A 20,290-nucleotide genomic window follows, 5' to 3' on the forward strand; every position below is an offset into this window, starting at 1 on the left:
CGACCCCTCTTATGGGATCTTGAAAATGACCTCTGATACCGATGTTTCTCCTTTTTTGACTTGGCCAAAAACAGCTTGGCCTCACGCTCCTTGAGAGCCTTTGGGTTCATCTGTTGGCACGAACCACACTCCTCCACGTCGTGCTCAGAGCTCAAGCACAACAGGCAGCTATTATGCAAGTCTGTCACCGACGTACGGCCCCCACACTCCCTACAAGGCTTGAACCCGGACTTCCGAGGTGGAGACATTTTTCTACAAAGTATCACCTCCAAGTAACAGTAGCTCCCCAAGAGCCAGAAAACGTTACTTCGAAGGCACGAAAAAAAGGGAACTGACGTCAGCACGCCGGCGAGGACCTCTTATTGCCTCGATGACGTCAGATGGCTGGGAAGAAAATTTACGTCAAATGCTGGCGAGTTGGGAGAATTCATTAGGTGGGAATCCACAAGTAGTTGTATCAATCAGAAATTCGCAGATATTGCTTTTTAGGAACAGGACACTCAAGCTTAAACATATGAAAACATTTTGTCCTGCTGTATTATGGTAATTATCTAGTAAAGTACAAGTATGCTACTGTTGTCTAGAAAAATCAGATCCAGAAATTAAATCTGCCACAGTCAAAATGCAACTCGGGGTTTCGTCACCAAATTGCTAGACGTTTTCATAGTCCTGTGAATGAATGGAGTCAAACAATAAGTGACATTGAGTTTAATAAAGTACCTCTAGGTATTTTCTTTTCTTCCTGCCTTGGAAGAGAGAACTTGCAGCAATGTATATTTTTCTCTGTTGCAAACTTTGCTGTGACAAACACCCAACTGTGTAAAATTGACTGAAGAGCTACTGTTTTCATCTGCCATTCATGTAGTGAGGAGTGTTAGATAATTTTCATTCAGAATCCACTTCGCTTTCCCTAAAGAAGTTCTCAATCTTCCCGTCTACTACTCAACCAGTTGCCATAGGGAGGGAAGTTATTTCTTCCTCTTTGATCAAATAGAATACAACTGATGAGTCAGTGAGAGCTCAGATAACTTTTCCCCACAGAAGATGAAGAAAATACTTAAGTCCCAAGATGACGGCTCTGAACTCAAGGTAATTAAAGTGGAGATTTATTTCCCAGAAGTCCTGGGTGTTTAGGTCCTGGTAGTGAGCTTCCCAGTTAAGCTGAGAAGTGGGCCATCATGGTTATCTGAATGGATAATAGCTACAAGAGTTGGCCATTAAGTATACTCTCCTTGTGAACACAGTAGCAATTAGTTGTAAAGAACATAAATACTATGGAAACTGGGCATCCTGGCACTAATAATTAGAACTGTTCAATGTAGTGAAGAACCTAGAAGGGAGACTAAGGCTGGGAGAAGATATGCTGTCATCACTTAGTATCTTCAAACCTGTACTTGCAGTCAAAGACTGTGCAGTGTAGTAGAAAAGAATCCTTATCTCGATTGTCTGAACTTAGCTTACTGTGTGACAGGTATGTCCATCAATGGTGTGGAGTGGTGAACCCATAAAAGTCTGGCTCTGTCTTAGCTTCAGGATGTGGTTTGTTCACAAAGAGGTAATCACTACTTTGGGAAGCAAAATACTGTTAAGCTGGGTGTGTGCTAATCATTGAAGGTCTACGTTTCCCTTTACTACTCTGCTGTATGCCTGTATGTGCTGACTGCTCAGAAGCCTAGCCATCACTTCTAGATATATTGTAAAGTGGTGAGGGGCAGATTTTCTCATCAACAGTAATACTTAGAGTTGGTAATGTTTACCATCTATCACAATACGGAGATACTGGTGATCGTTCAGGCACATAATTATGCGGGAGTACACATCTGTGTGGTCTAGTGTAGTCTTGAAATCCCACTGAATCAGTAATACTGCACCCACCGGAAAGTGAATCATCTTCACATAGGTGTTGAACATAGTTAAGTCCGGAAAAGGTCTCTGTGATCAGTATGTTTTGGGGGTAAAATGTTCAGCATACCCCAAGTTAGGTGTAGGACATCTCATTAACTGTCTCTCTGGAAAGCAGCACCACAATTTCACTAAGCAGCAGACAAATATTGTTCTTGTTCAATTTGTGTTTGCATGGAAGAATATGTTGAGAAACATGTTCAAATTCTATACACTTTTTACCCTCAACTGAAGATTATTAACCAGTTGTTAGTGGCAATGCATTTCCACAACTGGGGAAATTGAACATATGGTAGAGTCTTATGGCTATGTACAACATTAGTGTTAGAGTTGGACGTGGGAGTGGGTAAGAATGGGGAAAACCTTGATAGGATATTGTTCCAAGGGATACTCCTCATCTGATTCCACAAGATATAATTCCAAAGAATCAACACAGATTTTTTTTCTAGCAAAGCCCCTCTTGCTCGTGAGTATCCTCATCTGAACTGTCAGTGCTGGTAAAGTGGCTGTAGTAATATGTTCTTTTGTGGATTTTAGAGCCTAAGAAAGTTTAGGAACTTCGTATGTCCTAAGAGAAACACAAACTCTCCTCAAGGAATCTTTTGCTATGTAGCCCTTGGTATTACATGTAGCCTATTGGTGACTTTCCTGGTGAACTTTCCTACTGGTCAGATGATGTGGAGTGCGCCAAGTACTCTTCTTTATAAAAACTACTGTCATTCTGCGTATGTAAGTTCTCCTATTTCCATTCAATTTGTACCTTCCAGAGTTAAATGTATTTCCTCAAAACAAGCAGCCTTTCCTTCTGAAGCAGGATCAGTTGACTGAAGGAACTGTCCGAGATGTGTTTTCTAACTCCGCCTTGTCCTTGATGAACTTCAGACAATGAAGACGTATTTTGGGGTGTTCGCTTTCTAGCTTGGAGGCACAGGTGCTTTCTTACACTAGGGCTGACCACTTGGTGTATTCCTGCAGCTCTGGTGATGAGCGATTTACACTGCGTCATCCTGTGGACAGTATGAGTAGAGCATTGAGGTGATCAAGGTCAGCAACAGCTTCTGAGTCAAGCAGGTGGGTTCTCCTTTGAGGTTCGCACAGGTGAGGTGATGGGACAGCGGCAGTAATGCAGGGTGGCTTTTGTTTTTGATCTCTAGTTCCTTTAAAGGTGGAGGGTACTCCTCCAATACAGGTGACAGCCGCTATGGCCCCAGTGCCCCCTCCTGGCATATGGGGGTCACAGGCACTGGTGATGGACAGACAGACGGACCGAGACGGACATACAGACAGACAGACAGACAGACGCACAGACAGACGGACCGAGACGCACAGACAGACGGACCGAGACGGACAGACAGACGGACGGACCGAGACAGACAGACGGACGGACCGAGACAGACAGACGGACGGACCGAGACAGACAGACGGACGGACCGAGACAGACAGACGGACGGACCGAGACAGACAGACGGACGGACCGAGACAGACGGACGGACCGAGAGACGGACGGACCGAGACAGACAGACGGACGGACCGAGAGACAGACGGACCGAGAGACAGACGGACCGAGACAGACAGACGGACGGACCGAGAGACAGACGGACCGAGAGACAGACGGACCGAGAGACAGACGGACCGAGAGACAGACGGACCGAGAGACAGACGGACCGAGAGACAGACGGACCGAGAGACAGACGGACCGAGAGACAGACGGACCGAGAGACAGACGGACCGAGAGACAGACGGACCGAGAGACAGACGGACCGAGACAGACTGACGGACCGAGACAGACTGACGGACCGAGACAGACTGACGGACCGAGACAGACGGACGGACCGAGACAGACGGACGGACCGAGACAGACAGACGGACCGAGACAGACGGACGGACCGAGACAGACAGACGGACCGAGACAGACAGACGGACCGAGACAGACGGACCGAGACAGACGGACCGAGACAGACGGACCGAGACAGACAGACGGACCGAGACAGACGGACGGACCGAGACAGACGGACCGAGACAGATGGACCGAGACAGATGGACCGAGACAGACAGACAGACAGACGGACCGAGACAGACAGACAGACGGACCGAGACAGACAGACAGACGGACCGAGACAGACAGACAGACGGACCGAGACAGACAGACAGACGGACCGAGACAGACAGACAGACAGACAGACAGACGGACCGAGACAGACAGACAGACGGACCGAGACAGACAGACAGACGGACCGAGACAGACAGACGGACCGAGACAGACGGACCGAGACAGACAGACGGACCGAGACAGACGGACCGAGACAGACAGACGGACCGAGACAGACGGACCGAGACAGACAGACGGACCGAGACAGACGGACCGAGACAGACAGAGACGGACAGACGGACCGAGACAGACGGACAGACGGACCGAGACAGACGGACCGAGACAGACGGACCGACGGACCGAGACAGACGGACCGACGGACCGAGAGAGACGGACCGACGGACCGAGACAGACGGACCGAGAGAGACGGACCGAGAGAGACGGACCGAGAGAGACGGACCGAGAGAGACGGACCGAGAGAGACGGACCGAGAGAGACGGACCGAGAGAGACGGACAGAGAGAGACGGACAGAGAGAGACGGACAGAGAGAGACGGACAGAGAGAGTGTTTTTTTTTTTTTTTTAAATCCCAGCACTCATGAATGTCCTCATCTCCTGTCTGGGGTTGCAGTTCTCAATTTTAACTAGCCATCCCAGGCTTTGGGCTTCCAAAATAGAACAACCAACCTCCATCTTATGTACCAGGCACATCCAAACATACATTCCAGCACGCACACCCAGGCATCATGTGCTGCCCGGAGCCACACATACAGTCACCATGTAGGCCAAAGGAGAGTTAAGCATACAACTGAGCCTTTTTTTTTTTTTTTTTTTAATGAGTGGGACAACAACAGGCTCCACTCCAGTGAATCAGGTAAACAAGCATTTCCAAAGCCAATAGGTCTTGCTTATAACAAGAGTTATTGGCTTGGCATTGTGTTTTTGCCATGTTGTACACCGTTGTGGCTGTTGTCTAGCATGGCTAAATGTTAGTGGAGTGGAGTGTCAGAGTAGAGTGGAGGAATAGAGCTATAGAATGGATTTGTTGGAGTAGTGTGTCATGGGAGAGTAGAATGCCTGGGGGAGGAGAGTGTTGTAGAGGGGAGTACAGTTCAGTGGCAGATTGCAGTGGCATGATATGGTGTGGAGTGAGTTGGAGTGGATTGCGGTAGTTGGCGGGAATGGATTAAAGTAGAGTGGAGTGTATTGGATTGGGGTAAATTGGGTGGACTGGATTGAAATAGGGTGGGGGATTGGAAAGGGGCGAATTAGATTAAATTGGGGTGGGTGGATTAAACTAATGTGATAGGACTAGGAATGGATTGGACTGGAGCTGGGTGGTTTGGATTGGATTTATTGGAGTGGTGTGGGGTGGACTAGACTAGAGTGAAGTGGGGTGGACTGGAGTGGGGTGCATTGGAGTAGAGTAGAGTGTGGATTGGAGTAGAGTGGGGTGTGGATTGGAGTAGAGTGGGGTGTGGATTGGAGTAGAGTGGGGTGTGGATTGGAGTAGAGCGGGGTGTGGATTGGAGTAGAGCGGGGTGTGGATTGGAGTGGAGCGGGGTGTGGATTGGAGTGGAGCGGGGTGTGGATTGGAGTAGAGCGGGGTGTGGATTGGAGTAGAGCGGGGTGTGGATTGGAGTAGAGCGGGGTGTGGATTGGAGTAGAGCGGGGTGTGGATTGGAGTAGAGTGGGGTGGGGTGTGGATTGGAGTAGAGTGGGGTGGGGTGGGGTGTGGATTGGAGTAGAGTGGGGTGGGGTGTGGATTGGAGTAGAGTAGGGTGGGGTGTGGATTGGAGTAGAGTGGGGTGGGGTGTGGATTGGAGTAGAGTGGGGTGGGGTGCGGATTGGAGTAGAGTGGGGTGGATTGGGTGGGGCAGATTGGATGAGGTGGACTGATCTGGTGTAGGAGGCTGGACTGGCTTGTAGTGAGTACCAAGGGGTACCTTGCACCAGGCCCAGGTATCCCTTATTAGTGTAGAGGGGTGTCTAGCAGCTTAGGCTGATAGAAAAGGTAGCTTAGCAGAGCAGCTTAGGCTGAACTAGGAGACGAGTGAAGCTCCTACAGTACCAATAGTGTCATAAGCACAATATCATAAGAAAACACAATACACAGATATACTAAAAATAGAGGTACTTTATTTTTATGACAATATGCCAAAACTATCTCAGTGAGTACCCTCAGTATGAGGATAGCAAATATACACAAGATATATGTACACAATACCAAAATATGCAGTAATAGCAATAGAAAACAGTGCAAACAATGTATAGTCACAATAGAATGCAATGGGGGCACATAGGGATAGGGGCAACACAAACCATATACTCCAAAAGTGGAATGCGAACCACAAATGGACCCCAAACCTATGTGACCTCGTAGAGGATCACTGGGACTGTAAGAAAACAGTGAGGGTTGGAAAAATAGCCCACCCCAAGACCCTGAAAAGTGGGTGCAAAGTGCACCTAAGTTCCCCAAAGAGCACAGAAGTCGTGATAGGGGAATTCTGCAGGAAAGACCAACACCAGCAATGCAACAATGATGGATTTCCAAACGAGAGTACATGTGGAACAAGGGGACCAAGTCCAAAAGTCACGATCAAGTCAGGAGTGGGCAGATGCCCAGGAAATGGCAGCTGTGGATGCAAAGAAGCTGCCACCGGATGGTAGAAGCTGAGGATTCTGCACGAACGACAAGGGCTAGAAACTTCCCCTTTGGAGGATGGATGTCCCACGTCGTGAAGAGTCGTGCAGAAGTGTTTTCCCGCAGAAAGACCGCAAACAAGCCTTGCTAGCTGCAAGGGTCGCGGTTAGGGTTTTTGGATGCTGCTGTGGCCCAGGAGGGACCAGGATGTCACCAATTGCGTGAGGGGACAGAGGGGGCGTCCAGCAAGACAAAGAGCCCACTCAGAAGCAAGCAGCACCCGCAGAAGTGACGGAACAGGCACTACGAAGTGGAGTGAATCAGTGCTCACCCGAAGTTGCACAAGAGAGTCCCACACCACCGGAGGACAACTCAGGAGGTCGTGCAATGCATGTTAGAGTGTCGGGGACCCAGGCTTGGCTGTGCACGAAGGAAATCCTCGGTGAGTGCACAGGAGCCGGAGTAGCTGCAAAACACGCAGTTCCCAGCAATGCAGTCTAGCGTGGGGAGGCAAGGACTTACCTCCACCAAACTTGGACTGAAGAGTCACTGGACTGTGGGAGTCACTTAGACAGAGTTGCTGAGTTCAAGGGACCTCGCTCGTCGTGCTGAGAGGAGACCCAGAGGACCGGTGATGCAGTTCTAGGGTGCCTGCGGTTGCAGGGGGAAGATTCTGTCGACCCACGGGAGATTTCTTCGGAGCTTCTAGTGCAGAGAGGAGGCAGACTACCCCCACAGCATGCACCACCAGGAAAACAGTCGAGAAGGCAGCAGGATCAGTGTTACAATGTCGCAGTAGTCGTCTTTGCTACTTTGTTGCAGTTTTGCAGGCTTCCAGCGTGGTCAGCAGTCGATTCCTTGGCAGAAGGTGAAGAGAGAGATGCAGAGGAACTCTGATGAGCTCTTGCATTCGTTATCTAAAGAATTCCCCAAAGCAGAGACCCTAAATAGCCAGAAAAGGAGGTTTGGCTACTTAGGAGAGAGGATAGGCTAGCAACACCTGAAGGAGCCTATCAGAAGGAGTCTCTGACGTCACCTGCTGGCCCTGGCCACTCAGAGCAGTCCAGTGTGCCAGCAGCACCTCTGTTTCCAAGATGGCAGAGGTCTGGAGCACACCCAGGGGAGGTGCAGTTCAGAGGAGTGGTCACTCCCCTTTCCTTTGTCCAGTTTCGCGCCAGAGCAGGGCTGAGGGATCCCTGAACCGGTGTAGACTGGCTTATGCAGAGATGGGCACCATCTGTGCCCATCAAAGCATTTCCAGAGGCTGGGGGAGGCTACTCCTCCCCAGCCCTGACACCTTATTCCAAAGGGAGAGGGTGTAACACCCTCTCTCTGAGGAAGTCCTTTGTTCTGCCTTCCTGGGCCAAGCCTGGCTGGACCCCAGGAGGGCAGAAACATGTCTAAGGGGTTGGCAGCAGCAGCAGCTGCAGTGAAACCCCAGGAAAGGCAGTTTGGCAGTACCCGGGTCTGTGCTAGAGACCCAGGGAATCATGGGATTGTCTCCCCAATACCAGGATGGCATTGGTGGGGCAATTCCATGATCTTAGACATGTTACAACCATATTCGGAGTTACCATTGTGAAGCTATACATAGGTAGTGACCTATGTATAGTGCACGCGTGTAATGGTGTCCCCGCACTCACAAAGTCCGGGGAATTGGCCCAGAACAATGTGGGGGCACCTTGGCTAGTGCCAGGGTGCCCACATACTAAGTAACTTAGCACCCAACCTTTACCAGGTAAAGGTTAGACATATAGGTGGCTTATAAGTTACTTAAGTGCAGTGTAAAATGGCTGTGAAATAACGTGGACGTTATTTCACTCAGGCTGCAGTGGCAGGCCTGTGTAAGAATTGTCAGAGCTCCCTATGGGTGGCAAAAGAAATGCTACAGCCCATAGGGATCTCCTGGAACCCCAATACCCTGGGTACCTTAGTACCATATACTAGGGAATTATAAGGGTGTTCCAGTATGCCAATGTAAATTGGTAAAATTGGTCACTAGCCTGTTAGTGACAATTTGGAAAGAAATGAGAGAGCATAACCACTGAGGTTCTTATTAGCAGAGCCTCAGTGAGACAGTTAGTCATAACACAGGTAACACATTCAGGCACACTTATGAGCACTGGGGCCCTGGCTGGCAGGGTCCCAGTGACACATACAACTAAAACAACATATATACAGTGAAATATGGGGGTAACATGCCAGGCAAGATGGTACTTTCCTACAACTGGGTGACTTGGAGTGGGGTGGATTGAAATGGGGTAGATTGGAGTGGGAGGACTGTGGTGGACTGGAGAGGGGTGGACTGAAATGGGGTGGGGTGGACTGGATTGGAGGGATGGAATGGGGTGGGGTGGATGGAATGGGGTGGGGTGAACAGAATTGAGTGGGGTGAATTAGACGAGGGACTGGAATGGGGTAGAATGAAGCAGTGGTCTGGAGTGGGTTGGGGTAGGGTGGATTGGAGTGGGGTGGACTGGATTTCAGTGGACTGGAGGCAGTTGAGATGGAGTGGGGTGGACGGGATTGCTGTGGAGTGGACTTTTTGGAGTGGGGTGAACTGGAGTTGGGTGGATAGGATTGGAGGAGGTGAACAGGAATGAACTGGGTCAGACTGTTTTGAAATGGTTAGGGCAGATTGTTTTGGAATACAGAGGGGCAGACTGGATCAGAGACAGGGAGACTGGAGTAGGGAAGATTGTTTTGGATTACAGTGGGGCAGATTGTTTTGAACTTGAGTTGGGGAGATGGTGGTGGGGTGGAGAGGCTTGGATTCAGGTGGGGTGAAGTGGATCAGAGTGTGGTGGATTGTTGTGAATTGTATTGAAGCTGGCAGACTGCTGTGGGTGGGAGTGAGGCAGATTGTTTCGGATTGGAGCGGGGCAGATTGGAGTGGAGTGGGGCAGAACGTTCTAGATTGGGAAGGGCCAGAGCGTCCTGGACCAGAGTGGGGGCAGAGCGTCCTGGACCAGAGTGGGGGCAGAGCGTCCTGGACCAGAGTGGGGGCAGAGCGTCCTGGACCAGAGTGGGGGGCAGAGCGTCCTGGACCAGAGTGGGTCAAATTGGAGTAGGGCAGACTGCTTTGGACTGGAGTGACGCAGATTGGAGTGGGGCAGACTGTTTTGGACTAGAGTGGGGCAGATTGTTTGGATTGGCAAGGAGCAGAATGGAGTGGAGCAGATTGTTTTGGATTGGAGTGGGGCAGTTTGTATTGAACTGGAGTGAGGCAGACAGAGTGCATTGGATTGTGGTAGAGTGGGGTAGATTGGATTGAAATGGGGTGGGTGGATTGGAGAAGGAGGCATTAACTTAGATTGAGGTGGGTGGATTGAAGAGGGTGATAGGGCTAGGGTGGGGTGGTTTGGAGTGTGTTGGGTTAGATTTATTGGATTGGAGTGGGATGGACTGGAGTTACTGGATTGGGTGCATAGGATTTATTGGACTGGAGTGGGTAGACTGGTCTAGAGTGGTATGGGGTGGAGTGGAGCGAACTGGGGTGGATTGGATTAAACTGGATTGGAGTGGGGTAGACTGGAGTGGATTGAGTGGGTGGATTGGGTGGTGTGGACTGAGATGGGTGGATTGGAGCATGTTTGACTGAAATGGGTTGGAGTGAATTGGGGTGGATTGAGTGGGGTGAACTGAAATGGGGGATGAGGAGTGGGGAAGATTGGATTGGAGTGGGGTGGATTGGATTGGATTTGGCGGGGATGGATTTAGGTGGGATCATTGGAATGGGATGGGGTGAACTGAATTAAGTGAGGTGGACTAGATGTGCTGGAGTGGGGAGGGGTGGAGTGAAGCGGATGGACTGGAGTGGGGTGGAATGGATTTGAGTGGACTGGTTTGGACGGGAGTGGGGTGGATCAGATTAGGGTGGATTCAGTACTTAATTTGAGCCTTTGGTTTCCGGTGCGGGGAATCAGCACTTTTTGAGGGCCGGCACTTATTTTTCCGCCTCAATCATTTACTACGAGTAAAAGACACATATGGGAAAGACGGAGGAAGAGAAAAATGAAAAAGCGTCACAAAGGGAGAAAGCAGAAAGCTGCAAGAATTAATTCAAGAGACAGAGAGTGGCTGTAAATGGATTAAAGAAGCCTGAGATGGCTCCAGGATTACACTGCCTCAGTAGTCCGTGCTCAAACATTTAATTGCAGCAGCCGTGAGTTCAAAGGAGAGGTCTGGGCACCAGCACATTTTTATTTACAAATTAAGCACTGGGTGGATTGGATTGGTGTGGGGTGGAGTTTTGGAGTGGGGTGAATTGGACTCGAGTGGGGTGAATAGGATTGGAGGAGGCGAATTGGACTGGAGTGGGATGGGGTGGTGAACTGGACTGGAGTGGGTTACATTAAGGTAGTTTAGCATGAAGTAGGTTGGACTGGAGTGGGCGGATGAAGGTGGACAGGAATGGGGTGGATTAAAGTGAACTGTATAAAGTAATGAGTGGGTTGGGTGGATTGGGTTGCAGTAGAATGGAGTGAAATCGACTGGCAATAGAATGGGTGGCATGGGTTTGAGTAGGTTGGTTGGACTGGACTGGAGAGAGGTGGGTTGCGAGGGGTGGGGTGGGGTGGCCTGGAGTAGGGTGGCTTGGATTGGACTGGGGTGGGGTGGATTGGACTGGACTGGAGTTGGGTGGATTGGATTGGGGCTGTAGTAGAGTGGGCGTTTTGGAGTGGGGTGGACTTTTTGGAGTGGGGTGGATTAGAATGGAGTAGGGAGCATTTGATTGATGTGGGGTGGATTGGACTGGAGTGGGTTAGATTAAGGTAGTAGAGCTTGGGGTGTACTGGATTGGAGTGGGTGGGTAGGTTAAACTACAGCTGGGCAGATTAAGGTGAATTGGATTAGGTGGAATGGATTGAAGATGGGTGGGTGGATTAGAGAGGGTGAACTGAGCTGGTGTGGATTGGAATGTAATAGAGTGGAATGGAATGGATTTGAGCAGGTGGGTTGGAATGGACTCAGGGGAGGTGGATTTGCCTGTTGAAGGTGAGTGACTGGAATGCAGTGGATTGGAGTGGAGTAGAGTGGAGTGGAGTAGAGTGGAGTAGAGTGGAGTAGAGTGGAGTAGAGTGGAGTGGAGTAGAGTGGACTGAGTAGAGTGGACTGAGTAGAGTGGACTGAGTAGAGTGGACTGAGTAGAGTGGACTGAGTAGAGTGGACTGAGTAGAGTGGACTGAGTAGAGTGGACTGAGTAGAGTGGACTGAGTAGAGTGGACTGAGTGTAATGTATTGTTGTGAGGGACTAGATTGTAGATGGGGAGATTAGATTGGGCTGGATTGGTGTGGGGCAAGTTAGAGTAGGATGTACTGGGCTGTCGTGGGGTGGTCTGGATTTGAGGGTGAGGTGGATTGGGAGCGGGGCAGGTGGTTGTGGATTCGGGTGGGGCAGATTGCTGTGGATTAGGGTGGGGCAGATTGCTGTGGATTAGGGTGGGGCAGATTGCTGTGGATTAGGGTGGGGCAGATTGTTGTGGATTACTGTTTGAAGGTGGGCAGATTAGATTGGGGTGGGCCGGGAGTATTAGAGTGTGGTGGACTGTGATGGAGTGAGGTGGGCTGGGTTGCAGTGGGCCAGACTGGAGTGAGTGGGGCAGAATGGATTGGAGCAGGTGGGGCAGATTGTTTTAGATTGTATAGTCGGGAGCGGGGCGGGAGCGTTCCAGATCAGAGTGCGGGGCGGGAGCGTTCCAGATCAGAGTGTTTTGGTTTGGGGCAGGGCAGATTGTTTTGGTTTGGGGCAGGGCAGATTGTTTTGGTTTGGGGCAGGGCAGATTGTTTTGGTTTGGGGCAGGGCAGATTGTTTTGGTTTGGGGCAGGGCAGATTGTTTTGGTTTGGGGCAGGGCAGATTGTTTTGGTTTGGGGCAGGGCAGATTGTTTTGGTTTGGGGCAGGGCAGATTGTTTTGGTTTGGGGCAGGGCAGATTGTTTTGGTTTGGAGCAAGGCAGATTGTTTTGGTTGGAGCAAGGCAGATTGTTTTGGTTGGAGCAAGGCAGATTGTTTTGGTTGGAGCAAGGCAGATTGTTTTGGAGTGCATTGGATTGTGGGAGAAAGGGGTGGATTGGATTGGAAAAGGGTTGCGGTGGAATTGATTGGGGTTGATTGGAGTGGAGTAGAGTGGACTGACTAGAGTGGACTGCGTGTAATGTATTGTTGTGAGGGACTGGATTGTAGATGGGGAAATTGGATTGGGCTGGATTGGTGTGGGGCAAGTTAGAGTAGGATGAAATGGGATGTTGTGGGGTGGACTGGATTTGGGGGTGAGGTGGATTGGTCTGGGGAGAGGTGGATTGGAGTGGGGCAGATTGGTGTGGATGGGTGGGGGCAGATTGTTGTGGATTGGAGTGGGGCAGATTGGTGTGGATGGAGGGGGGCAGATTGCTGTGGATGGGAGGGGGGCAGATTGCTGTGGATGGGAGGGGGGCAGATTGCTGTGGATGGGAGGGGGGCAGATTGCTGTGGATGGGAGGGGGGCAGATTGCTGTGGACTGGAGGGGGGCAGATTGCTGTGGACTGGAGGGGGGCAGATTGCTGTGGACTGGAGGGGGGCAGATTGCTGTGGACTGGAGGGGGGCAGATTGCTGTGGACTGGAGGGGGGCAGATTGCTGTGGACTGGAGGGGGGCAGATTGCTGTGGACTGGAGGGGGGCAGATTGCTGTGGACTGCAATGGGGCAGATTGCTGTGGACTGGAATGGGGCAGATTGCTGTGGACTGGAATGGGGCAGATTGCTGTGGACTGGAATGGGGCAGATTGCTGTGGACTGGAATGGGGCAGATTGCTGTGGACTGGAATGGGGCAGATTGCTGTGGACTGGAATGGGGCAGATTGCTGTGGACTGGAATGGGGCAGATTGCTGTGGACTGGAATGGGGCAGATTGCTGTGGACTGGAATGGGGCAGATTGCTGTGGACTGGAATGGGGCAGATTGCTGTGGACTGGAATGGGGCAGATTGCTGTGGACTGGAATGGGGCAGATTGCTGTGGACTGGAATGGGGCAGATTGCTGTGGATTACTGTTTTAAAGTGGGGCAGATTAGATTGGGGTGGGCCGGGAGTATTAGAGTGTGGTGGACTGTGATGGAGTGAGGTGGGCTGGGTTGTAGTGGGCCAGACTGGAGTGAGTGGGGCAGAATGGATTGGAGCAGGTGGGGCAGATTGTTTTAGATTGTAGAGGGGCCTCAGTGGAGTAGGCGGAGTGGGGCGGGAGCGTTCCGGAGCAGAGTGGGGCGGGAGCAGAGTGGGGCGGGAGCAGAGTGGGGCGGGAGCAGAGTGGGGCGGGAGCAGAGTGGGGCGGGAGCAGAGTGGGGCGGGAGCAGAGTGGGGCGGGAGCAGAGTGGGGCGGGAGCGTTCCGGGAGCAGAGTGGGGCGGGAGCGTTCCGGGAGCAGAGTGGGGCGGGAGCGTTCCGGGAGCAGAGTGGGGCGGGAGCGTTCCGGGAGCAGAGTGGGGCGGGAGCGTTCCGGGAGCAGAGTGGGGCGGGAGCGTTCCGGGAGCAGAGTGGGGCGGGAGCGTTCCGGGAGCAGAGTGGGGCGGGAGCGTTCCGGGAGCAGAGTGGGGCGGGAGCGTTCCGGGAGCAGAGTGGGGCGGGAGCGTTCCGGGAGCAGAGTGGGGCGGGAGCGTTCCGGGATCAGAGTGGGGCGGGAGCGTTCCGGGATCAGAGTGGGGCGGGAGCGTTCCGGGATCAGAGTGGGGCGGGAGCGTTCCGGGATCAGAGTGGGGCGGGAGCGTTCCGGGATCAGAGTGGGGCGGGAGCGTTCCGGGATCAGAGTGGGGCGGGAGCGTTCCGGGATCAGAGTGGGGCGGGAGCGTTCCGGGATCAGAGTGGGGCGGGAGCGTTCCGGGATCAGAGTGGGGCGGGAGCGTTCCGGGATCAGAGTGGGGCGGGAGCGTTCCGGGATCAGAGTGGGGCGGGAGCGTTCCGGGATCAGAGTGGGGCGGGAGCGTTCCGGATCAGAGTGGGGCGGGAGCGTTCCGGATCAGAGTGGGGCAGGAGCGTTCCGGATCAGAGTGGGGCAGGAGCGTTCCGGATCAGAGTGGGGCCGATTGTTTCGGTTTGGGGCAGAGCAGATTGTTTTGATTGGAGCAGGGCAGATTGTTTTGATTGGAGCAGGGCAGATTGTTTTGATTGGAGCAGGGCAGATTGTTTTGATTGGAGCAGGGCAGATTGTTTTGGAGTGCATTGGATTGTGGGAGAATGGGGTGGATTGGATTGAAACAGGGTGGAGGTAGATTGATTGGGGTTGATTGGAAAGGGGTGGACTGGATTAGATTGCGGTGTGTGGATTGAACTGGAGTGAAAGGACTGGGGTGGGGTGGATTGGACTGAAGCGGGGTGGTTTGGACTAGAGTGGATTGGATTGGGGAGGGAATGGAATGTGGTGGGGTTGGATTGGGGTAGGATGGGTTTGGAATGGGGTGGGGTGAACTGAATTGAGGGCGGTGGATTAGATGAGGTGGGGTGGGGTGCACTGGATTTGAGTGGACTGGAGTGATGTGGGGTGGGGTGGATTGTATTGTATTGGATTGGTGTAGGATGGACCTTTTGGAGTGGGGTGGACTGGAGTGGGGTGAATTAGACTGGAGTTGAGTGAATAGGATTAGAGGGGGTGATCTGGATTACAGTGGGGTGAGGTGAATTGGACTGGAGTGGGGTGGGGTGAATTGGACTGGAGTGGGGTGGGGTGAATTGGACTGGAGTGGGTTAGATTAAGATAGTTTAGCATGAGCAAAGTTGGACTGGAGTGGGGTGGATTAAGGTGAATTGGATGGAGTGGAATGGAATGGACTGGACTGGCGCAGACTGGAGTGGGGTGGGTTGGACTGGCGTGGGGCAGAGTGGGGTGGGTTGAATTGGACTGGCAGGGCAAACTGGATTGGGGTGGGTTGGATTGGACTGGCGTGGGGCAGACTGGACTGGCGCAGACTGTTTTGGATTAGAGCTGGGCATATTGTTTTGGACTGGAGAGGGGCCAGAGTAGATAGGGGAAGATTGTTTTTTTAATGGAGTGGGACAGACTAGAGTGGGTGGGGCAGAGCATTCTGGATTGGAGCGGGGCAGACTGGAGTGGATTGGCAAGGGGCAGAGTGGAGCAGACTGTTGTGGATTGCAGTGGAGCAGACTGTTGTGGATTGCAGTGGGGCAGGGCAGATTTAGGTGGGTAGAATGTTTTGGATTGGAATGGGGCAGACTGGGGTGAGGCAGATTGGATTATTTGGGACTGGAGTGGGGCATGTTTTGGACGTGAGCAGGGCAGAGTGGAGTAGGATAGATAGTTTTGGATTGGTGAGGGGCAGACTGGAGTGGGAAGATTGTTTTAAATTAGAGTGGGCACATTGTTTTGGACTTGAGTGGGGCAGAGTGTTTTGAATTGCAGTGGGGGAGATGTTTTGAATTTGAGTGGGGCATATTGGAGATTTGAGTGGGTTGGGAGAACTGGAGTTTGGTGGATTGGGGTGTGGTATGAATTGGAGTAGGGAGAATTGGACTGGTGTGAGGTGGAGTGGATTGAGGGGGTGGGTTGGATTCATGTGGGTGAGGTGGGGTGGACTGGAGCAGGGCCGACTGGATTGGGGTGTACTGCACGATTATATGTTAAAGCATAATTTCAGAAGTTACCCATAAGAAAGAAACAATGCCACTTTGCAATATTTAGAACAAGATAATTGTCATCTTTTGAGATTGGTGCACATGAGCAAAAAACAAAAATTTAGTGCAAAATTAGAAAAGACGTTTTAGCAAAATAAAAGAACAGAGTTAACTATAAAAAATAAAACTTTGCAACTGTTTGCCTTGCTGTGGCCCGTTTTTGCCAGTCACAAACCTTCTGTCTGCAGAGCCCCGGAAGTTAAAGAGAAGTACCTCAATCACACTGGGAGCAGCTGACGGGCACTGATTAAACTGAGTCAATCATTGATCAGTCCATATTCCACAGACGGGAATGGAAATGCTAGGACCACAGTGACCAACTACGAGACTGTAAAGATCAGCGACACACGAGCAAAACAAACGGTAATCAAAAGGCCAGCTCTAAGCCCACTGTAAGATTACAATAGTCTAGAAGAGACAGCATGTACTGTCTAGCTGAGAACCTAAAAAGACGTGTTCACATTACGGATTCTCACTAAACACAAACATGGTATGCTGCCACCACTGCGCTCATGTCACTTAACTCCTGGTCAGGGCAGTAGCTATCTAAGGCTATGAAGATAGCTCTTGGTGCACCATCCCTGGTTTAGGACGACTGCATTTGAATGACATAGGCCTAGGTCATGGCACATATGCACGATCAGCATTAAGCCATGCCCAAAACTCAGTGCCATGGGTCTAGATATCCCTGAAGCTGGGCAACTCAGGGCAATGGTGCACATCAGTCACTGTGTAGATACTTTTCTGTCCTAACAAGCGTTAAAGCAGGCAGAGTTTTTTTTACTGTTGCACTGTGGGTTTTAAGGAGAGTGACAAGGAGTTATTCTGTGCATGCTTCATTTCGAAAACAAAGACTCTGAAGCAATAGAAGTCTTAACAGTCTGTATAGCTCTGTATAATTTTCAATAATATAGGTTCAACATGTGGTGTAAACTGGCTGTTGTTGCCCAATCGAAATTACGAGTTGTGTGGGACACTGTACATCTTGAAGTACATTTCTCCAGGAAAAAGTTGGTGAAATGTACTTAGGGAAACGGGCATGGAAAGAGAGAAAATCATAGGGAGAAAAAAACAAAAAACAAAAAAATCAATGCACAAAAAACAATTTTTAGTCCATATTCCTGAATTCAAAACTCTGAATAGTATGGAAAGCTTGCATCCCAGAATTAAGTTATTCAGTTTGTATTTCTAGATGTGTCATTAACAATATGGAGTCGCAAGTCATAATGAATGCCTAAATCCTCCACCAGATGCATACACGCTGCAATCCTTATCCACACTTGTCTCATTCGAATGAGTTTGGAAAGTGACACATGGATGATAAACATGAGAATAGGAGGTTGAAGGCTAGTTGCCATGAAAAGAACACAATGAAGGGATAGTTAGAAATACAATAACTATCAAGAACACAAATTATGTATACTCATTCGTGGGACAGACAACAGAAGTGCTTACCTGCCTTAGCTGCTCTAATTTCTTAAGCTCTTCATTATAGTTTTCTGGATTCTCACCATAGTTCTTCAGGACAAACTGTTGAAAACAATAGTACATTTGAAGCATGGGGGGTCCATAAAAGAGCACATTTTGCAATTTGCTAAAAATTACCCTTCAAGATAAGTCCTTATGAGAAATTGGATTATTATGTGGGGTGGGTGACTACCATCCTCAAGGATGAATCATAAACCTTGTCAGGGTGAACCCTCAAAGTCACTAAATTAACCTCAGCTCCACCTCCAAGTGGCTACAACACACACCAGACAGGCTTAACCTAGGGCAATATGTAACATATTTATGCAGTACCAAATCTGTAATAAAGTCAAAATGCAAAACAACAAAAATCCCAAATGAATTAGAAAAGTAAAGGAAAATAAGAAACACAATGACCAAGATCTAAAAAAGGAGAATAGGAGCTATTTCTAAAGACTTTAAGGTTCCTCTAAGGTCACAGACAGCAGGTCTAGCCCTATTGTGTCCTTTCTCAGGTCAAGGAGTGTTCTGAAATGGGTTTCTGAAGATGCCACATTTATGCCTGGTACAAGCTAGATATGGGAATGACTCCTGGACAAGTCCTAACCAATGGGGTAACAGATACCAAAGCCAGACCTACCCACCCTACCCATTTAAATATGGTAAAAATATTTGGCTACACTAAAAACTTAGGATCATAGGGATAAGTGCATGAAGAGTTCAGGGTTCATCAGCAACAACAGAGTGAGTACACAAGAATTGTCTTGCCATCATTTTCCAATCCTTTCAAGTGTGCCTCCGGTGTTATATGTAAACCCAGTGGACCCATCAAGTAGGATTTGACACTAATGTCAAAAAGGATGCCGACAGACCCCCAACATACACATTCTAGCAGGCTCGGAGAAGTCATCTCTGCCAATACAGCTCAGCCTACTGTTCACATTTCTGATGCATTTCCCACCTATTCAAATGCTAATTCATGGTAGGGAGAAGTCTGAGAGCAAATGTATGTTATCCTCCAGAAATGCCAGGCAGGAAAAAGGTAACTTTCTAAAAGTTACTTTTCCTTAATATTTATTAAACAACTAACCTCACCATTGAATTGGCTCTCTATTTAATTATTTATCCAGCTAGTCCCTTTTACAAGATACAGAATTAGGATGTTAACTGTACTCTGGTTTTCTACATAGGACACCTAGGCCTCCCACAGTGAAAAATAGCATTTGGGGGCTAGTCACTTTAAGGACATATTAACATTAAATGTGCCACATCCTTCTTTTAAATACTATGCACTTTGCTGTGTGGATTACATGGCCTATAGGGTGCATTAATATTTAAAAGGGAGGATTTGATCTGTCAAAACTGTTTATTTTGATGGGCTGAATATCATTTTTTTTTTTTTTGCACTGGTACAGTCAGGCTACAGTAGAAGGTTTCAAGCCATGTTTGCACTGCCACAATAGGTGCTGAAGTCCCCTAGTGGAATTTAACTTCCAGGTCCCGGGTACATCTTGTACCATTTACTGGCACATATAGGTAAGTTAAGTATACCAATTTGGAATGCGTCAATTCGCCCATGTTTAAAGGGGGAACACAAACCCTTTACTACTGATTTTGAGGGGTAAAGTGCTCAGAGTTCTAAAGCAGACAAAAATACAGGATCCAGCAAAAGAGGAAAAATAGGAGGTGACCGCAGAATAGGCAGATTGTCTACAGTACCCATCTGTAGGAAGTTGGCTCTGTATGCACTATTTCAAAGTAAGGAATTGTATGCACAGAGTCCAAGGGTTCCCCTTAGAGGTAGGATAGTGGCAAAAAAAGATAATACTAATGCTCTATTTTGTGGTAGTATGGTCGAGCAGTAGGCTTATCAAAGGAGTAGTGTTAAGCATTTGTTGTACATACACAAGCAATAAATGAGGAACACACACTCAGACAATTCCAGGCCAATAGGTTTTTGTATAGAAAAATATATTTTCTTAGTTTATTTTAAGAACCACAGGTTCAAGATTTACATGTAATACTTCAAATGAAAGGTATTGCAGGTAGGTACTTTAGGAACTTTGAATTAGCAAAATAGCATATACAGTTTTCACATAAATCACATATACCTATTTTAAAACTAGACAGTGCAATTTTCAACAGTTCCTGGGGGAGGTAAGTGTTTGTTAGTTTTTGCAGGTAAGTAAACCACCTACGGGGTTCAAGTTGGGGTCCAAGGTAGCCCACCGTTGGGGGTTCAGAGCAACCCCAAAGTTACCACACCAGCAGCTCAGGGCCGGTCAGGTGCAGAGGTCAAAGTGGTGCCCAAAACACATAGGCTTCAATGGAGAAGGGGGTGCCCCGGTTCCAGTCTGCCAGCAGGTAAGTACCCGCGTCTTCGGAGGGCAGACCAGGGGGGTTTTGTAGAGCACAGGGGGGGGACACAAGTCCACACAGAAAGTACACCCTCAGCAGCACAGGGGCGGCCGGGTGCAGTGTGCAAACACGCGTCGGGTTTTCAATAGGTTTCAATGGGAGACCAAGGGGTC

At 49.7% G+C, this 20,290-nt stretch overlaps 1 protein-coding gene across 3 annotated transcripts in view; it reads right to left on the reverse strand.

Annotated features, from left to right (window-relative positions):
- PTPN23 (protein tyrosine phosphatase non-receptor type 23) overlaps positions 1-20,290 on the reverse strand; it is a 582,812-nt gene that overhangs the window by 512,797 nt on the left and 49,725 nt on the right. For 2 of the 3 annotated variants that reach the window (XM_069210890.1, XM_069210891.1), the window contains exon 2: positions 17,748-17,822. In XM_069210890.1, coding sequence (XP_069066991.1) covers positions 17,748-17,822 — 75 coding nt within the window. Of the gene's footprint in view, positions 1-17,747; positions 17,823-20,290 lie in introns of those variants that run through there. The other variant, XM_069210892.1, reaches the window with a different exon arrangement.

The sequence above is a fragment of the Pleurodeles waltl genome, chromosome 10, assembly GCF_031143425.1.
Source record: "Pleurodeles waltl isolate 20211129_DDA chromosome 10, aPleWal1.hap1.20221129, whole genome shotgun sequence".
NCBI classification, from domain to species: Eukaryota; Metazoa; Chordata; class Amphibia; order Caudata; family Salamandridae; genus Pleurodeles; species Pleurodeles waltl.